The 20,084-nt window shown below is 35.7% G+C and overlaps 2 protein-coding genes across 5 annotated transcripts; both read right to left on the bottom strand.

Moving 5' to 3' along the window:
• Positions 1 to 566: 566 nt before the first annotated feature.
• On the bottom strand, positions 567 to 8,178 carry senp6b (SUMO specific peptidase 6b). 3 transcript variants are annotated; one of them, XM_079442969.1, is made up of 21 exons: positions 8,050 to 8,178; positions 7,814 to 7,896; positions 7,641 to 7,739; positions 7,534 to 7,559; positions 7,349 to 7,432; positions 6,985 to 7,079; positions 6,724 to 6,912; positions 6,602 to 6,635; positions 5,561 to 5,722; positions 5,269 to 5,453; positions 4,921 to 4,968; positions 4,180 to 4,307; positions 3,983 to 4,099; positions 3,777 to 3,899; positions 3,616 to 3,708; positions 3,288 to 3,475; positions 2,272 to 2,330; positions 2,140 to 2,189; positions 1,968 to 2,036; positions 1,362 to 1,512; positions 567 to 1,278 (listed from the first exon to the last, which is right to left on the bottom strand). In XM_079442969.1, the coding sequence occupies exons 1-21, from the start codon at positions 8,050 to 8,052 to the stop codon at positions 1,153 to 1,155; spliced, it is 2,112 nt and encodes a 703-aa protein (XP_079299095.1). In that variant the 5' UTR covers positions 8,053 to 8,178; the 3' UTR covers positions 567 to 1,152. The 3 variants fall into 3 exon arrangements, with proteins under 3 accessions (XP_079299095.1, XP_079299096.1, XP_079299097.1); XM_079442970.1 differs by lacking the exon at positions 7,534 to 7,559 and having other exon boundaries at positions 7,621 to 7,739; XM_079442971.1 differs by lacking the exons at positions 7,349 to 7,432; positions 7,534 to 7,559 and having other exon boundaries at positions 923 to 1,278; positions 7,621 to 7,739; positions 8,050 to 8,175.
• A 1,605-nt stretch (positions 8,179 to 9,783) lies between these two features.
• LOC306886118 (microtubule-associated protein RP/EB family member 3-like) lies at positions 9,784 to 19,231 on the bottom strand. Of its 2 annotated transcripts, none has more exons than XM_079443001.1 (7): positions 19,096 to 19,231; positions 16,845 to 16,968; positions 16,366 to 16,511; positions 14,942 to 15,140; positions 12,368 to 12,501; positions 11,951 to 12,103; positions 9,784 to 11,628 (listed from the first exon to the last, which is right to left on the bottom strand). In XM_079443001.1, exons 2-7 carry the CDS (start codon positions 16,963 to 16,965, stop codon positions 11,560 to 11,562), a joined length of 822 nt encoding a protein of 273 aa, XP_079299127.1. In that variant the 5' UTR covers positions 16,966 to 16,968; positions 19,096 to 19,231; the 3' UTR covers positions 9,784 to 11,559. The 2 variants fall into 2 exon arrangements, with proteins under 2 accessions (XP_079299127.1, XP_079299128.1); XM_079443002.1 differs by having other exon boundaries at positions 14,984 to 15,140.
• Positions 19,232 to 20,084: the final 853 nt, after the last annotated feature.

The following is a 20,084-nucleotide window of genomic DNA, read 5'->3' as shown; positions in this document are numbered from 1 at the left end:
TAATGATGATCAAAAGTTAGCTTTGAAATCACAGGAATAAGTTACATTTATATTACATTTATGAAATAAAATATATTCAAATGGAAAACAGTTATTTTAAATACTGTACTTTGGATCAAATATATGCAGGCTTGGAGAACAGAAGAGACTTCTTTATAGAAGTATAATATACTTTTTAGAGTATTTTATATGCTTGTAATTCTCATACTTGCTGGAGTGTGCACATTAACCCTTTAAAGAAGGGCTGTAACCACTAGATTTCATTAAACACTAATGGTCTGGTCAGGCGATATATTTTAAACAAATGATTCTTATTTTTTGTATTTGATTTCCCCAGTCTTGAATATTATACTGTGCACAGGGATCAGGTGGTTCATTATAGTCCACAAATTCTTGCCCAGGTCGAAACACAGAAATACATTAAGCATTTCAATTTGAGTATAGGGAGGCAGCGTGTGGGATGCCAATCTGATCTGCATGAACAGGCAAAAATTTGTCCCTCCAGCAGAGACAGAAGCAAGTCTGGGAGAATAAATGAGTTTAGAATATGCATAAGCTATGTTCTTGGGGAAGAAATGTGTTTATTCATTTTGTGTACTTAAATCTGGGTCTTTAACCACAGGAATTAAATCTTAATGTTCGGATTGTTTGAGGAAACAGCAAGAGCTCTTTGTCTTTTCGCTATGGCAGGGATGTGACAGTTACATACAAGCCATATATAAACTAATTTCCTTGAAGAATTCACAGAATTGCTGTTTATTTGAGCAACATTGGCTCACCAATTTGATGGGTTTGGGACTACACTAATTTGGGGAAACCTGTTGGAAGAGAGGTATTTTTACAATTCCATTTAGAAATTACACACTTCAGGTTTAAGTGAGTCTTTTCAATACAATTCATAAAATTTAAAAAACTCATATTTGATTCAGCATCTGGCCATTTAATTTTGATAGATTCTCTATACAACTATTACTTTATTGAACTTCAAGAACAAATCACCCATTTCCAAAGCAAACAACATTAATTTTAATATTAATTTAAAGAAGCAACCATTTTTTTGCTAATTTAATTTCCTTCCATTAAAAAAATCCTGAAGGAAGGGTTGTAGTAGTTTTTGTGGTAACAAACTAGGAAGCGTATGACCTGAAAAAATTAAACTTTTTGCTGTCTGTGAAGTCTGAGAATGAGCCTTTTGATTTGCCTCCTTTTCCTCTTCACTGTCCTCTGTGAAAACCAGCCATTCAGGTCCATGTTGCGATGGAAAGTTTGTGGTGGGTCCTAAAACAATGAATAAGAAGAGAATTTTTAAGTACAGAAAAAAAAACTAAACTTTAGAATGAAACAGATGCTCATCAAAATACCTTGAGGAAGCTCTCCACATACTGCAGAAGGAAGATGCCACAGTCTGTGTAATTATCCTGTTTTGGGACGAGGGGACTCCATCCATCCATCACTCCATTTACAAAACTCTGTTCAGAGCCCATTTTGACCTTCCATTCCTCTTGCAAGTACCTTGGATTTACAGAAAATACGTGGCTAGAATGGGAATGTTGTCTTGCATTCAGTGATCATATTTTATTTTTTTGGTGAAGTATTCAATTAAATCACACTGTTTTTATATGCCACCCAGGCAAATATAACTAGCCAGCTAACATGCATGAGGTTTGCTCGGTTTGGGAGCAGATTTCCATTTGTATGTCAGCAACGAGTCCTTGGAATTGATTTAAACAAATGATTCTTTCTAGCATACAAACATCTCCACTGAGATTTGAATGTGGTTCAGTGAAGGACTCGGCTTTCTGAGTCCCCCTTGAGGAAAACAGCATTTTGTCTCATAGGAAACAGTCGTTAATTGGCAACATTTGCTGCCTAATGCTGGATAGAGAAGCACAAGAGAAAACGTGTGCTCACTATTAATGCACAGGTGCAAAAGTAATCAAGCACTTGAAACAAAAGAAGATAATTACTCTTGGAGTATCTGCACCACTGATGATCTTCCACTGCAGGTGAGGGAATCCATGATGAGTATGCAAGGCCTGCAAACACAGACAGGCCATCAAATGACTGAGTACAATGGAGCATTTCATCGATTTGTTACTGCCATCTAGTGACAGGTAAAAAGAAAACATGGAAACTCACTGTTCAGAGACATTACAGTCACTGTTAAGGACAGATCTGTTCTTGACCGTCTGTAATTCAGAAATAGAAAAGATTAGCTCATGGTCTACTGATTTGTTAGAAATCAATTAGAAAGTGATTAGCTCGCATTACCTGATCCTCATCTTCAGCCTCGTCATCTGAAAGGAAGCAGAAGCTCTGGTCTAATTTGTCTATGGGAGAAAAATATACCCACAGAAAATAATTTTCACTCATCCCGCAGTTAAAAAAAAATGTAGTATGAAAGTGTTTTTTTTTTTTTTTATTGTTCAAAATCGACAGAAGACATTTATAATGTTACAAAAGATTTCAAATAAGTGCTGTTATAACTAAGATTTCTTAAAGTATCATGGCTCCCACTAAAATATTAAGCAGCACAACTGTCTTTAACATTGACATTGATAAGAAATGTTTCTTCATCATACTGAAAATCCAGCTTTGCCATCACAGAAATCAATTTCTTTAAAATAATATATATATATTCAAATAGAAAACAGTCATTCTTAACTGTTATAACATTTCACAATATTACTGCTATTACTGCATTTATTTTTGATCAAATAAATGTTCATGGTGATTATGAGACTTCTTTCAAAAACAGTTAAAAGGGTATTTTACTGAATATTTCATATTTTAAAAACCTCCAGAATATTGATCCAGTGTACTTCCACTATATGCATGTTACTGTATTCACATTTATTTAATAAAAAAAAGAAAATATTATACTATATTATAATTTGAAACATGTTAAAAAAAGTATGTCTAAAATGCTCTCAAAACACTTTAACTTGTATTAGGTATTTGTGGCTATACGTTCAAAACAGTGTTTATTCTGGCCTTGATCCACAGACTTCCATCATCCCTTGTTTTTATGAACTAAATGTCAAAATCAGCAGTATGGCACATAGCTTAACTTGTATAAAAATCTGTGACCAAATAGAACCGAATATGCATTGAAACTTATCAAATATAGAAAATGTTTTACTCTTTATTGCTGCGTCATGGAGCAGTTTGTATTTGCATGTTCTCACTCAAAAAGAGCAGAAGCAAAATAATCTAACAGATTATCGATTTTGTCCTTTACCAACATCACCATTTTACTCTGGCACCACATCGGCTTTCTAAATTACCTATGGATTGACTCCATCTGGAGAGCTGCTTTGAGGATTCTGGAGAGTAGAAGAGGGACATGGGATTGGGTTGAGATTGATCGCAAAGATCCTCCACTGAATACCTTCGCCCATTGAGGTGAAGATCCAAACCACTGGTCTGTGAAATCTTGCCAGGAAAACAGATGACAGCCAGGTACCAGTGAGCCCTGAGGAGACATTGCACAGGAGGGGCTCTTATTAAGACTTGCTCTTTATTTTACCTAACCTACACAACCTTAAAGTCTGCAAGAATGATTTTAAATTATCACCAAAGACGCAGGATGTGCAGCTTTGTTGAGAGACTCACATTTGATTAATCGGGACAAATATAAAGTCCTTCTCAAAAAGGTTGACGCCCCTGGTCCACGTTTTTACCCGACTGTGCCGGCGCTCTTGAATGCTGCAATACAGTGCAGCGTTAATACCCATTAGGTTTATGTACTTTACAAGACCATATTCTATACATACGATAAATCTGTAGTTCCTGGAAGCAATCTATGATCTTTCTGAGTGAGGCGCTTGAAGAAGAAAGAGCTGAACACATGGTACTTGGAGGCATCCTCCATTTCCTGCTGCTCACAGACCAAATACCTGGCCAAAAAACAAGACGTATGTCATTACAGTGCCAATGGACTGAAGTAGATAGCCACTTCTACAATCGCAATAAATTTAACCTTAGATAGAAGTCTATTATCACATCGTTTAGGAATTCTCCTTCCTCAAGACAGCTGAGGTCATCCTCTGTGATGGTTATGCCCCCTTTGGCTGGAGGAGGTGGGTACACAACCAGTCTGCAGAGATGGTGAGAAGAGCTCTTCTAGATAACAATATAACAATAACTGAGCAGCTCACTTTAGGTCAGCCAACTGACTTTTTGATATCCTGTTTGGGTGATGAAGAGAGCTCTATCAAATCGTCCTCATCACCGTCTGAGACACTGAGGGCTGCAATTTCCCATCGATGAGGATCAGGAGAGGCCGAAAATGGCAACAAGCCATGCTAAACATTGAGAGAAAGAGCTACACAACTGAAAAATATGTTAAAAGGAAGAATTATTTTGCTCTATTATAATTGGTGCTCAAAGATTTAGATTTTATTGATTCTGTGGTAATATGACAGGAAAAGGAAAGGTAAGAGGAAAAAGTGGAAGTAAAAGGACAAGGAAAGGATAAGCAAAAGGAAGCAAGAAGAAAAGGATCGTAAAAGGAAAAGGGCAATACAAGTTTAAAGGAAAAAGAAAAAAGGGGGAATTAAAAGAAAAAAGGGAAGGTCAAGTAAAAGGAAATGAAAAGGAAAAAGAAAAAAGAAAAGGGAAGGAAAATGGAAAGGTGAAGAAAAAGGAAAATTAATAAAATAAAAAGGAAGTGAAAAATAGAAGAGAAAGGACAAGAAAAGGAAAAACAGAAAAGGACAAAAAGGAATTATAAAAGAAGAGAGAAAATGGAAGTAACAGGAGAGAAAATAGAAAAAAGGAAAGGGAAATAGACGAAGAAACAAAAGAAAGGGGAAGTCAAAGAAAAGAAAAAGAAATAAAAAGGAAAGAGAAAAGGAAGAAAAAGGACAAGAATAGAAAAAGTTAAAGAACAGGGAAAGGAAAGGAAGTTTGAAAAACCTGACTCGTGACAGGAAGTTCATCCTCTTCAAGCTGAAGCACAGCAAACTGAACAGCAAATTAAAATGAATATTACAGGAAAAGGGCATCAAAAAATGTAATAAATACAAAGTAAGATGACTGAGGAGCACTTGTCATTTTTATGTTTAAGCCTTAATGCAAAAAAAATGTACTTAGTTTTAAATTAAATTGCAAGCGCACCTTTCATCACCATAATAAATAGTCACTACATTTATTTGATCTATGATTGGCTAATGCAAGGACATTCGAAACCACAAGAAAAAAAAATTACATGTTTGGAACATCATAAAGGTAACAAACATATTTTAACTGCATGCCTTGCCCCACCTCCTGTTTTTGGGCACACTGATGTGTCTTCAGTCTGTTAATGGCTTCTTCAAGTGACAGCTTAGTTGGAAAACAGCTGATATCATTACGCTTGCCCATCTCTGTGAATATTTCCTCAAGTATGACTTGCTCTGAGAGTGTGAGCACATTCTCAAAGATAAGGACAACGTATTTCTCATCTTCATCTAAGGACACAACAGAATCCATTTTACACGATTTAACTCTCAAAGCAAGAACATCAGTCACACTTCATAACGTGTCGACTGCTGTAAAGTTTGTATTTGTGACTCACTCCTGCTCTGGCAGTCACACCACATTTTGGAATCATCTTCAAGCATGTCAAGCTGGACCTGCAGATGAAGACACGTCTCAGGTGTCGTCTGAAGAAACAGTGCTGGCAGCTTCTGCTCGGTGCACCACTCACAACCCATCAAATCTGATGCTTCTATTCGTTCTGATAGTAAAAAGGAAGAGAAAATGTAGTATTTCTTACATCTTTAACATACGTTCAGCGCACATTCTGATTTTTATCACTTTTAGCATGTTGAAAAACTAAAGGAATAGTTCACCCAAAAATTAACATTTGCCAAAAACTAACTCACCCTCAGGTCTTCCAAAATGTAGATGAGTTTGTTTCTTCATCGGAAAATATTTAAAGAACTTTAGCATTACATCACTTTCTCACCAGTGTATACTCAGCAGTGAATAGGTGCCGTCAGAATGAGAATTAAAACAGATAAAAACATTACAATAATCCACAAGTAATCATTAATTTGGCTCCAGTACATTAATTAATGTTAAGCGAAAATCTGTGTGTTTGTAAGAAACAAATCCACCAAGATGTTTTAACATCAAACCCTTGCTTCTGGCTAAAATACAAATCCTCTATCCATAAAATATTTTTCCAGCAAAAAAAGGTTCTTGTCAGAATAAGGAGAAAAATATGCACAGATCAAGCAATGATTACAATCGAAAACAGTCTAAAACAGTTTTAAATAAATATGCTGGTAGATTTTGATGTAAGAGGACAATAGGGGATGGACTTTTTCACTGCAGGATGCTTTTGTTATGGACCATTTTGGCCAGAAGTTATTTTTGTCTCTCATTCTGATGGCACCCATTCACTGCAGATGTATTGGTGATCAAATAAAGCAATTCTAAATTTCTCCAAACCTGTTCTGCTGAAGAAAACCTCATCTACAACACTGTGGATTAGATTTTCAGAAACTCTTGTTATTGGGTGAACTATTAACCATATTCCAAATGTTAAATCTTGAGGAATCAGTTGTGAGTGTCTGAAAACCTGCTGTATGAAAATGTGCACATGCTTTACCTTTATTTGCAATCTCAATATCATCCACTGTAAACTGTAAATGAAAAACAGACAGTATATCAGAGTACATCAGGTGCTGAATTATGCATTATGAATTCAATAAACCTGTAATTAATATTTACGGTGCACTGAGCGGTGGTCAGAGCATCAGATCTTCTGAAATTCTTCGTCAACATTCCAACTTTAAAACATTTGATGTTGAGCGTAAGACTGTTTAGCCTCTGTGCAACACCTCTCTTTGGGCTTTTAGGCAATGTGGCCTTTTTGGCAATTGGATTTTTCACTCCGACATGACGGATGATGTTACCAAACTGTTTTAGGAAAAAAACGGCATCAGTTTTAAACTGAATCCAATATGTGTATATTTTACTCTTATTTTTTACCTCATCTCTCATTCGATATTTTCGCAGAAGCTGTTTTTTCGGAGATGTGTCATCACAGTTCTTAAAAGATGTTTTCTTCTGACCCACAAATAAATCTGTTGAAATGAGACAAAAGAAAAGGTTTAGCCCTGTAAAGCCTGACATATGAAATAATAGTCAGAAAAACACACATATACATACATACGCACACACTCGGGGAGAAAGCATATTTTATTCAGAGGCAAAAAATAAGAAACCTGTAGGGGGATATTTTTGTAATTATACTAAGAGGTCTTTAAACCGCATAAACTACCTAATCTTATGACACAAACGTTTTTATTGATCTGTGATGTGTGCTATTTTTTTAAAACTTTGTGCAAGTTACCCGTGTCAGCAAATGAAAAAAGATCTTGATATTGGGTGTCCAGCTCATTTCTGGTTTCCTTTTCCTCATCACTTGACAACACATCTGCACAGATATGATACAGTTTGAATTACCAAAACAAACAGCTAAATGGGGGAATATTATAGCCAATGACTTGCCTATTAGAATACATAAAACGGCCTTACCTACAGGATTGCTGGTGAGATGTTTCCTACATAAAGTCAACAGTCACTTTATCCTATTTCCATTAACCAATCAATGTATTTCATTACCTTGACCATGTTTGTCTAACCTTGTGGCACTCCTCCAGGTGGACTGCAGAGCGTAGCTGAAGCGTTGTTCAAAACATCGTGTGTAAGGTTCAGCTTTGACCTCGGAGTCAGATTGGTCACTAAAATAAGCATACATGGAATTAATGTAATAATTTGTGAGGTTTAATCAATGTTTGTTGTTTTAAACACGCACGTCTGCAGCTGGAGTCCCGCGGCGTTTCTCTTCAGCGGTTTGATTTTCGAGATGTTTTTTCGATCTTGGCCGAATGAACGAACCTTTTTCAAAACAGAAATGGCACAATTCACAATAGCTAGAGTAAATATGTAGCTAACTCTCATAAAGCAACGGAACATTTCGTTTTTGGCCCTGTGGCTTCAATATTCGCCAAACAGTAACTAATAAAGTTTTAGTAGTTTTCTACCACTCACCATTTTAGAGTTAGCCCTCTTGACCAACAATTAAACACACATCTCAAGCTTTACGTAACATTAACGTATCCATCAGCTGCTCTGATGGTTGGCAGGTGCTTTGTAGCAGAGAGGGAATTCTGATTCAGTGAATCGGAGCTTTGGCGCGTGAGCAATTCATTGAATCATTTACTTGATTCATTTTGAATCTTTTTTTACGGCGACAAGCATTATTATTTTCTTTATAATCAGTTAAGGGAAATTGGTTATTACAACACTTGTTTTTAATAAACATACTACATAACATGCATAACAAATCAACACTAATTTTTATAAAAAATAAAGTGCCCTTTGCATTCAAAATACATTAATAACAAGTGCAAAAGTGGCAAAACAATTAATTTAAGTGTCAGAATTATAGGTCGAGCGATATGGGTTTTTCTAGCGATCGATGGCCAATATATGATGCAGATTTTTTGGGCCGATATATTTGCCCTATTTTCTTTTCCCCGCTTCATCTGAAAAAAAGAGAGGGCACAAGATGGTAGTAGTAGCAGCAGCCTAATTCATTGTAATAATACATAGCTCAAAACTTACGGTAAGCACCTTCTCAAAACAGTTCTGAAGCTTCTGTTTATGTTTGCTGACAGACAGTGTTTCCCACAGACTTCCAGATGCTAATTGATTGACTGCCAGCAGGAGGCGCTGTTGGAGCAGGAGATATAATGGTTTCCCCGGTAACGGCTGTAATCAAATGAGCACTGACTGAGCTCACAAACGCTACATTACAGGAAAGAAATGAAAACTCAATTTATAGGAAACACTTAGACACTGCTATAAGTCAAATGGCCATATAAGTGATTTAAAAAAAAATTAAAGTAGGTTAATATAATTAGTGCTCTTGAGATATGAAATGGAGGCGGGTCCGGATCCTGAAAAGCACTGGTTTATAGAAACCAAAAACGGTCGCCTGTTTTCTCAGTATTTACATTTATACTATATTTAGCCCACACTGGAATGCCATTGGCTACTATTCAGTGAAGCCAGAGTATGGAAGCTCACCAGGATCATTCGTTCAAAACTTATAACTTAAAGCTCAAAACACGGATTCGCGTCCTCGACGAAGTATACAGGTTTGTTCACATCAGACAGGTGTTGACCATCTGATAGTATCAGAGAGTGAGCGTTTATCACCTGTGAGGTCTCTTGTTTTGCACAGCTACTCACTGCTTGTGCGTGACCTCCTGGTTCCTCTGATCTGGTTTTAGGGTTGGCTGGCTTTAGAATTGAAGGCAACAGGTGGTAAGTGCAATGGTTTGCTGTAGGCCTACTCTTGCAAAGTACAGTATTATTGCTGCTGTTTATAAGCAATTTCTCGGTCAACAGATGTGCAGAAGTTTGGTGGACCTGCTGAGGCATCTCTCTAGAGCTCACTAAAAGAAAATGTTCATATTTGAAAGATTGTTGGGTGAATCTCTAAAAGAAATGCCCAGGGGCCAGCTGTTCAAAAGTAAGCCATCAGATCGGATCAAATCTTGAAAATGGGTTGTTCAAAAGAAAGAAAAAAGAATTCTGATCCAGATTAAACTTTTTGAACAACTGACCCCAGGTCATCATAAAAGGGGGACAAAGTTTTCATTAAGATTGATTGCATTGACACATTATTTGAATTAAATTCTGAACATGTTTGTATGCCATAACATTTTACTAACCCTTTAATATGCAGTTTTATGAAATGCATGGACAAAATTTTTTCACGAATGTTTATTTACTTAAAACAATCTATGTAAACAGAATTATGGCCATACTGAGACAATACAAGACGACTCGGGTTCTCAACACAGAGAGAAGTAGATTCAAACCAATGACATCTAGCATCTCTGTTTAATTTGATCAGGGCCTTTTACAAATCTGATATGACTTACAGTTAAGTATGCACAGCCCATATGCTATTTAATAGCTGAGCGAAATAAATACAAAACAAAACACATAAATGCAGCAAAACTAGCAGCAAACGTCAGTTCAAATCGACATGACATCATCTGATCAGTAGTATCACGTTTGATTGCGACTAAATTAAAATGCACAAAGTAACAATGAGTACTGTCCCTCATGCTCAATGGGGGCATGAACACTAGTTGAATATGACGGTAATACCATCCATTTGGTGAGTCTCTATTTAGCAGTCTATGAGGTGTAAGAATAATGTCACAATCAAGCACAACAGAAAAATATGACTTTCAAACAATCGCTCATCAATTGTCAATGTATAACATTCACATGCTCCCTGGGTATACGCAAAACAACCTGTGCCATAAGTTACTGTTGTCTCACACATTTTAAAGCCTCGCTGGCATATTTTCATGTCATCGTTTTTTTGTTTGTTTTTATTTACCATCACTGGCTCATCCACATTTAAAAGTATAAAAGTCCTCTCTACAGCTCAGTATTAATTTCCATCATGTCACTGACAAACTTGACATCAATATCTTTACAGATATAAAAGATTAATAATATATTAATGGGATTCTTCCTGATAAGTGTCTGCAGTTTTTAATAATTTAATGGGATAGTTCATCTAAAAATGAAATTCCGTCATTATTTACTCACCTTCATGCTGTTCCAAAGATGTATGATAGTTTGAATGTACAATGAATGGAAACTAAAGCTTACAAGCTTTAATGAGGATACACAAATCTTACAAGTGTGCTCTATTCCATTATTCACTGAAAATCTTGACATCTTCTCTAGCTCTTGTTGGTGTTTTCATTAGAATTTCATCAACTCAATGATCACCTGGTCACAGGTGTACTTGAAGTTTGTAAGAAGCTCTAAGACTTGGAATATAGTGTATGAATCGTATGGACCGCTTTTATGGTTCATTTGTGTTGAAGCTTGAAAGCTTCAGTCCCTTTTTTTCTGCAGTCATATGGAAATGAGCAACCTTCTTCATTTGTTCCATGAAAGAAAGTCATACAGGTTTGGAACAACATGAAATTGATAACAGAATAGTCATTTCTGTGTGAACTATCCCTTTAAAAGTGTACCGTCAGTGAGAGAAGCAGAGATGGATGGCGTGATACTGATCATTTCATACTGAATAGAGCCAAGACAGACCTCAAAGAAAACGTGTATGAAAATCTCACAACGAATAACTGCATTCCAAGCTACATTTTTCTTCATTTTCTTTTTCTTTAAAAACGTCTTTCCCATCACAATATTTACATTTTTTTCCAGTCCGTTGTGCTACCTTTTCTTCTGTTCATTCTCTATGTCGTTATGTAAAACATGCTGTGACGGCTAGGATGTGTTGTTGGTGGTGCTACTGTCTGGATGAGGGTGAGGACGGCGAGTGTTTGTTGATACCTAGTGCATAAACCAGCATCGGAGGACAAAGAGAGAGTATATATGGTGAGCCCATACATTTGTAGGAAACAGAGGATATTAACAGCGTGCGATAGAGGGGAGTCATTCAAAGTGGTGGGGAGAGGAAATGGTGAAGGGTCACGACGATGTGGAAGAGGAGGTTGCTCAGTATTCGTCCTGGTCCAAGTGGGCCTGCTCTTCTATTTCATCATCTTCTGGTGGTGCAAAGCCATCCTGTAGAAAAAAATCACGGTATTTAAACCCTGCATTCAACACTGCACTGTAAGTAACATTTTGTATATTCCGGTAATTATAATGCACTTTTGTATTTGCCCATTATGGTTCCTGAAGAGCATGTCATTAGACTAGTTTTCTTAATTTTAGGTCACAATTTCATAGTGGTTCTAATTAAAAAGCATCTTGGATTTCATATGCAAAAATTCAGAGAACAATGGTCACTTGAACAGCAGATACAAATTGATATCGCAATTATGAATCAACTTGACAGATATATCAGTCAAAAAATTATCAAAAAAGATAAAGTCATTGGCAGTACCTCTGTGGCATACAGAATGTCAATTATCCTACTGATAATGGGGTTGTTTTCAGTCTCATGTTCTTGACAGATCAGTTCAATATCTCGAAGTTTACTGAAGTAGAAATCTCTCTCCTTCTCCAGACCATCTACGGTTAACTTCAGCTCCATCAACTTAAAAAAAACAAAGCAAAAGGCAAAGAACAAAATGTAAGATACTAATCAGAACATAACCATTCCTTAATGGGAAAAAGTCCAAATGCTTATTATGATAAGACAATCTATATCCAGACATAGAAGAATATCAAATAAAATGAAGAAAGATAAAAATGACAAATGCAAAATCTACCAACACTTTCTTTAATTCAATTTCTACAATCTCCAATCGAAAGTATTCCAAGGTAGAGTAAGTCTTCCTTACCCTCCCGGGGACTCTACCTGTTGATTAAGCTCCATGATTTCAGCATCACTTCCCCCATTTCGGGCATGTGTGGGGTTCTTCCTTATAGTGGTGGTCACCCTCTGTGGTGTGGGCATGTTTTTAGGTACTGTTGGCGATGTTCTCTGAGGCCCTGAAATTGGAGATGTTTTGCATTTAGTTACAATAAATGGGATCTGTTCAGTAAATGTACAAACTAATCCATGCAATTATAAGTTTTTTTTTTTTTTTATCAGCTTCTTTACACATTAAGCTCTGTTTCATACCATAGTGGGCCAAAATGGACCCTCATAATTGACTGATCTGAAACGTCCCACAAACAGCAGTCTTCATGAGAGTTCAAATAACAGTCAATTCTGAATTCTGTAATTTTTTGGGAGCTTACTAAATTGTATTTTGGAATTGCCTTCACATATACAGTGTATAAACATACAATACCTAGTTTTGGCCAGAATTGCACAAGATAATTTTGCTGCCCAATCTTTTTTTTTTTTTTTGACCATCCTCAAGAGTGAGCCTATGATGCCTTTAAAGAAATAGTTCACTCAAAAATGAAAACTTGTTGAAACTGTACTCACCCTCACACCATACATGGTGTAGATAAGTTTGTTTCTTCGTCAGAACAGATATGGAGAAATTTAATAACGCTTCCTCTGAAAAAGTCCTTCTTCTGTTGTCCTCTCACATCAAAATCCACTGACATATTTGTATAAAACTGTTTTGGACTGTTTTTGCTAGTAAACTAAGCTTGTGCATATTTCTCTCCTGATTCAGACGAGACAACTTTTTCACTGGAGAAAGCAATATTATGGATAGAGGACCTAGCCGAAAGCAATGGTTTGAAGTTAAAAACATCTTAATTATTCATTTGTTTCCTACAAACATTTCACAAGACATTAATTTTTGGAATGAAGTTGTGTTTTGATGTTTTTATCTGCTGTTGGGACCCTCATTCTGACGGTACCCATTCACTGCAGAGGATCCATTGGTGAGCAAGTGATGTAATGCTAAATTTCTCCAAATCTGTTCTGTTGAAGAAACAAACTCATCTAAATCTTAAATGGGCTGAGGACAAGTACATTTTCAGCTAACTTTCACGTTTGGTAAACTATTCCTTTAAATGCAGTCTAAGGTGGCAGCTCACTAGGTTTTTGAACAGAGCTAATGATTCACTAAAATGAGCTTCAGAAGAGGTTCAGTAAGATCAGCCTTTAACAAGCTACAGCATGGACTGCTTGTTACCCCATTACTTTGGTTAAGCCTGTGTGATCAAACATTAACTGTTCCAAAAGCCGGTTATCCACTTTATATCTGGCAGGTTTAACCAAAGTCAGGGAATTGTGACGAGATGTGACTACAAACTAAATGGAGGTCACATTCCCAATCCACCCCAACAATCACAAAAGCAGTCAATTATCAGCAAATTAGGACACCACTTTTGTACCTCTCTGCTTCTAATACTTGGCTATAAACCCTCTATTGCACAATTTTGCCTCAGGGTAACCCTTTTCCATCACTTTTCAAGCAAAATATGTCAGTAAAGGGTTGTTAATGAAGGGATGACTTTAAATTTAAAAAATAAAAAAACACTTAAAGTATTTTATTGGTAACACTATATCCTTGTGCTCAACATTATGCCCTGCCTCAAAAAACCTTTTTTCAGCTATAAAAAATATGATTAACATTTATTAGTGAATAAAATAAATTTTAAAAGAGTTAATACATAATTTGTACACTACTGAACAAAAGTTTCCACTTAATTAATATAATAATAGTAATATATATTTTAAAATGTTAATTATTTCTCTTATGACAAAGCTGAATTTCAGCAGCCTCCAGTCTTTAGTGTCACATGATCCTTTAAAAATCATTCTAATATGCTGTTTAGAAACATTTAATAAAATAAAAGTATTATGTATAAAAATAAAGGTATTTGGGGTTGACCCCAAACCTTTATTAACAACTAATTGTTTTTACATTATTTTTTTTTATTTACGTAACATTAAAGTGAATTTTAAATACAGTGTAGTAAACTTAGAAGCCAGTTCTAATAGTCCCTGTAATATAACAGTTTGTTTTATTATAAACTAATTTCTTTCTATCACCACATAACGCTGCCTCCGATTTCTTTTTGATTTTAGTATGAGGTCCATTTTTATGCAAGCATTTTTATTGCTTTTATAAGGCATGCAATAGAGGGTTAAAATAAAGGCATGTTTTTTTTTTGTAACTTATTTCAAGTGGCAATAACTTTAAAATGACCAATAAAGAATTTGGAGGAACTGAGGGATGAATAGGACTGACTGAAGTGACACTAAGCAAGCAATGACCCTTCAAGACAGCACATGAGAGAACACCGCAGAACTGATTTTGGAAAACTGTTTGTTAGTACTGCACTAACAGAGCAACACAGAGCTGTTTTAATGCTGAATTCATTGTTTTCTCATTAATGAAAGCTTGGGCATAAATCATTCTGAGGCCCGTGCACAACCAGCTGCTTTGCAGAGCACGCTGTCAATCAGTAGAAGCTCAGCAATCAATGCAGCAAAGGGGCGGCAGAATCTCAAGGTTACCTGAGGGACCAGTTCTCTTGGGTTTGTGGGAAAAGTGTTCACCTGGATTTAGTGGAGGCGCCACATCTTGGCCCTGTCTAGCTTGAAGGGGATCATACTCTTTTCCATCATAATTGGCATCAAAGAATTTTTTAAACCACTGGACGAATTCAAAGTTGTCCTGGAATTTTCCTTTCACTAATTTTTCCACCGGAATAATCTGGATAACAAAAGGAAAACAAATCATTAGATCAATATAAGACTAAGTTGTAATCTAGAGGTGTCATTTTTATGCTAAAATCCTTTCTTATATCCTAGGAAATTTACAGAATACAAAAGCATATTTGACTAATTAAATTAGACACCTTCACTAGTCTCAAATAATATTTTCAGATAAGGTGACAAACAACACCAACAATCTGCACCCTGACTGATCATTTGATAAAAATATACAAACATATAATGCATAATACATCAATATACAGTATAAGCCTCACTTTGATAACTAATTTACATTTACAACTATTTAACTAATGACCCGTTAAGCGATACCTAGGCCTGATGTTTGATATTGATGAAAGTTACTTCTCATTTTTTTATTAGAGATGTCTGTTATATTGAACATTTATTAGCTTCATACTATAGTAAATGGATGGTTCATAAAAATGAATTGATGAATGTTCAAAAAACACTGGTATAACCTAATAAGTAATCACATACTATACATTATCTTTCATAACAACTGGTTGCTTTTTTTGTTTTTGCTCAAAACATGTATTTTAAAATTTCAAGCCAAAATGCATGACTTTTTTCTTCGACCTTACTGATTGCACTGTATATGTGAGTTTTGTTGTGTTTTGGTTCAGTCTCCTTAGTTGACCTAGTTTCTCTTTCTATTTGATTATCATTATCTTTTCCTGTGTCCTCATTAGTTCCTTCTTATTTAAACTCCCTGTCTAGTTCAGTTGCCTGTCTGGTGTAGTTTGTGTTATGGTTGTGTTACTTGCCTGTTTAAGGTTGGATCTACCTGTTCATATTAAGTCTTATTTTGGAACTTTACCTTGTTTATCGTCATCGTCTCTACAACCATTGAGTGACAGTGTAATTTTATTTCTGTATTGTTGTTCTTTTCTTTATAGTACATTTTAAATAATTTAATTTAAAAAGAAACAAAATCACTTCTCATTGACCTTTTTTGATTAGCAATAATTACGTTTATGTAATAACATTAATGTAAAACATTTTGATTTACTATTGTGTAAGAAATGTGCTATACAAATAAACATGCCTTAAATTATATTTTTTAAACAAATGAGCTGTAAGCTTTCGTGTATATTTTCTAAATGTGTAAAGAGTAAAAGTGAAAAAAAATTTAAGTTAAAGACAAGATTAAAATAAAACTGTGAGATGAACATAGATTTAAATATGCCAAAGGACCAACTAACTTTATCGACGTTCATCCTCTTGAAAGCTGCCTGGAGTACTTTGAAGTTATGTATAAACTCATGTTCCAGCTTTGCTTGAAATTTCACTTTCTTTAAAAGAATACACCCTGGGAACAGCATGTCCATGAACTGACAATAAGCCGCCCCTGAGGACAAAGAACAAAAGAGAACATGGATCAATAAAGCTCATTCATTGCATGATGGGGAACAATAAAGAAAAATGTCTTTGATCAACATGCATGCGTGTGATTGGTTAACTTTATTAGTGTTGAGTGCAAAGTAAATGCTTTAATTTGACTGATTACACTGGAAGAGATACAAACACTTAGCATGTATGATCAAAGGCAAAGTAAAAGCCTTTTTATTGTGAAATGAACTATAGTGTTATATAATATATAGTGGAGCAGAAATAAGAGTATGCTATTGCCATTCATGACATAAAAGAGAGAAACACTATGAAATAAGGCAGTACGACCCACCTGAACATAATTGTTCTATTTTGGTGTAGGTGAGCTGAAGGGAGTCGTTCAACCATGCCAACATGTCATGTCGGCTCAGGTTCTCAATTGTTACTGATGTGGCGTATACATTCACTGCCATCTCCTACAAAAAAAAAAAATAGAACAAAGTCACTATGTACATAATGCTCTTCATTTTATTACTCACGGCATCTGTGACTGTGTGTAAGTATATTATGTATATATGTGTATGTATATATATATATATAAATTTGTATATATAATTTACATAAATTTATTTACAATTTCATGTTGACAACAGGATAGCAGGTGAAGATCATACACATTCTTTGAATATGTGTCACTGTGTCTGGACTTAATGTGTTTCTATTTGGTTACTCAGACATGTTATTCAGTTCTGTTCTTCAGTTGTCACTGCATCACTGCAGAGTAAAATTGTAATCACACTATAAATTTCAATCCTCCGAAGATAATCCATCCAGATTAAAGTGTTTCTGAGATGTTAACCATGCTCATCTGGTGCGCTCAGCAGTGAAGTGAAGTGAAGTGACATACTGCCAAGTATGGTGACCCATACTCGGAATTCGTGCTCTGCATTTAACCCATCCAACGTGCACACACACAGCAGTGAACACACACAGCAGTGAACACACACACACCGTGAACACACACCCGGAGCAGTGGGCAGCCATTTATGCTGCGGCGCCCGGGGAGCAGTTGGGGGTTCGGTGCCTTGCTCAAGGGCACCTCAGTCGTGGTATTGAGGGTGGAGAGAGAGCGCTGGACATTCACTCCCCCCACCTACAATCCCTGCCGGCCCGAGACTCGAACCCACAACCTTTGGATTACGAGTCCGACTCTCTAACCATTAGGCCACGACTTCCCCCAAAATCTGTGCCCCGTGTGAGGACTGTGTGATGAAAATCACATCTGTAAAACACACACACATCTACTACAGAGACACATTATACGTGTATTTCACTGCATGAAATCTGTAAAGCTCTGATTCTTGAGTACTGGGACAAAAAATGGTTTCAGCTCCATGTATTGAATTGTCGGCAGGGTTTAACTTTTTTTTTTTTTCTACTGTTGCAAGCTAATAGTATATTATTTCAAATGTAACTTTTTCAGAATTACATTTTTGTTTCTGCATTTTAGAAATACAAATTTGTGTGACATCATGGTTTATAATATCATATGATATTACCTGATTATAAATGTTTTCATAATTATCTGAATGTGCTGACTAAAATTTGCAGTAAAACTTTTAAAACGTATTTATAAAGGAGGCATTTTTATTAACCCCTTCTTATAATAATAATGTTTCTTTTAAATATAGGCCACTGTACATTTATGTTACATACAGTACTTTAACCTTAATTTTATTAATATTCAGTCTTATAATATTAAGTTATTGTCAGAGAACAGGTGGTTTTATAATTTTATAATATAATCATTTAAATAAAATGAGCAGTTAATAAAAGCGAACAGTCCCTTTGTTTTGTAATATTGTAATTCTCAGATCATATACAATAATGCTGCTATATTCAACTAATGACAGGTACTGTAGTTTTTTTTGTTTTTTTTTTTGTACCTGCTGACTTTTTCCTCACACCTCAAGAATCAGTAAAAGACAAAAACTGGTTGAAAACGATTATTGGCACTCTACAAATGGTATTTTTCCTAATAATATAAAAAAATATATAGGCCTTATTGTATTGTGATGGGTCTGAAGAAATGAAGTGGAGATTGACCTGCTTGTTTTACCATCAGTTGGATAAACTATGCGCGTTTTACTATGTCATGTTTATAATATTCATTATTATTACAAACACATGCATTAGTTTCATGTTTATTTATCCTTTGCTGCAAACGACGTCTTAAACTATATTACAGTAACGTTATATTACAGTATGGGAGTCACACAGGCCCTTTAACGCGCTCTGCTTATCTCTGATATGGCTCTTTTTTTTGTCTTTACGCCAAAATGTGCGCATAAATTTTGCGTTTTACTCTATAAAACAGCAGACTGGAGCCTGCAGTGATATGTAACACACGTGAGTCCGCTGAACAAACAGTGCATTATTGTGACAGCTCTGCAGGCCCTGCAGCCCCGCCGCCGTAGCGTTAACTTACACAGACACGCTCGAGCCATAAACACATAATACACAGACAAAAGGGGTGCCAATTTAATGTCATACATTATGAAGAATACCGATGAATTATAATATTTGAACAATATTCTACTCACTGTATTTTGACTGCGTCCTTTCCAATGTTGATATTGCACTGGCAGAATGCAATCCGCTACTGCTGTGGGTTGCCAGATATGCGCCGCTGCCTAGTTACGGGCAATAGCGCCACGCGCTCCTGCAACAAACTCGCCTGCTCTGCGCATGCGCACCGCCCCTCATTATAGACGCATTTCTTTGTGAAGATCTGAATAACAGCAAGTAATTATCAGTTTGCATCACTTGTGTTTCTGTTCTTATAAATAGAAAACACTGTAGCTGTACTAACATTATTTCTGTATTTGTCGAAAAAATATGCTGCAATGATAACGACAACAGGTTTGACAAATCCTACATAAGGTAGGAGAAAAGCTCAAAATAAAGACATTTCTAAGCAAATCTAAGCTTTATTTTAGAAATAAGGACAAAGCTATTTGAAAAGACACAATAATAATAAAAAAACATTAACATTTCAAATAAAAATAAATTAGAAAGCTATATAATATACCCTATAAATACGATTTTTATTTTCTTTAAAATTATTGAAAGAAACAAAAGTTTAAAGTGATTGAAATAACTGACACACACACACACACACACACACACATATATATATATATATATATATATATATATATTAGTAATTAACAAACATGATATAATATAATAAATATATAATTATTAAAAGTAATATATTAATGTATTACAATAAATAGATTAAAATGAATGAAAAACTTAATATATACGGTCGTGGTCAGAATCTTCTTCTTCGTGTCCTACGATCTTATATTACATCTTTCCAGTGTGTAGCACAACTGATGGCGTGGTAGCTGTGCTCTGCTAAGTCACGATCTGAACATTGCTGTGCAAGGCTGCACTGAATGAGACCCCAAGCATGTAGCATTTGTAGGCATCTTCCATGGCCTACTCGTAGTCTACTGAGGGTCTTCCAGATAGGCCATGATTGATTGTTGTCGCTGGCTAGACACTCAGCGGGGATGATTCCTCT

The sequence above is a fragment of the Barbus barbus genome (assembly GCF_936440315.1).
Source record: "Barbus barbus genome assembly, chromosome: 20".
Classification (NCBI taxonomy): Eukaryota; Metazoa; Chordata; class Actinopteri; order Cypriniformes; family Cyprinidae; genus Barbus; species Barbus barbus.
Note: the sequence above shows the minus strand (reverse complement) of the source record. Positions and strands in the feature narration are given on the sequence as shown.

What these genes read in the sequence shown, in the direction of transcription:
- senp6b (XM_079442969.1), bottom strand. An exon ending in TTTTTCATTTGCTGACACGG is followed by an intron (nt 7,080 to 7,348) that starts GTAACTTGCACA and finishes TCATTTCAACAG; the next exon opens with ATTTATTTGTGGGTCAGAAG. An exon ending in GTGGTGCAGATACTCCAAGA is followed by an intron (nt 1,513 to 1,967) that starts GTAATTATCTTC and finishes TGTAAATCCAAG; the next exon opens with GTACTTGCAAGAGGAATGGA.
- LOC306886118 (XM_079443001.1), bottom strand. Translation starts at nt 16,965, where the DNA reads ATGGCAGTGAATGTATACGCCACATCAGTAACAATTGAGAACCTGAGC. An exon ending in TCATGGAGCTTAATCAACAG is followed by an intron (nt 12,104 to 12,367) that starts GTAGAGTCCCCG and finishes GTTTTTTTTAAG; the next exon opens with TTGATGGAGCTGAAGTTAAC. An exon ending in ACATTCTGTATGCCACAGAG is followed by an intron (nt 11,629 to 11,950) that starts GTACTGCCAATG and finishes TTTTTTCTACAG; the next exon opens with GATGGCTTTGCACCACCAGA.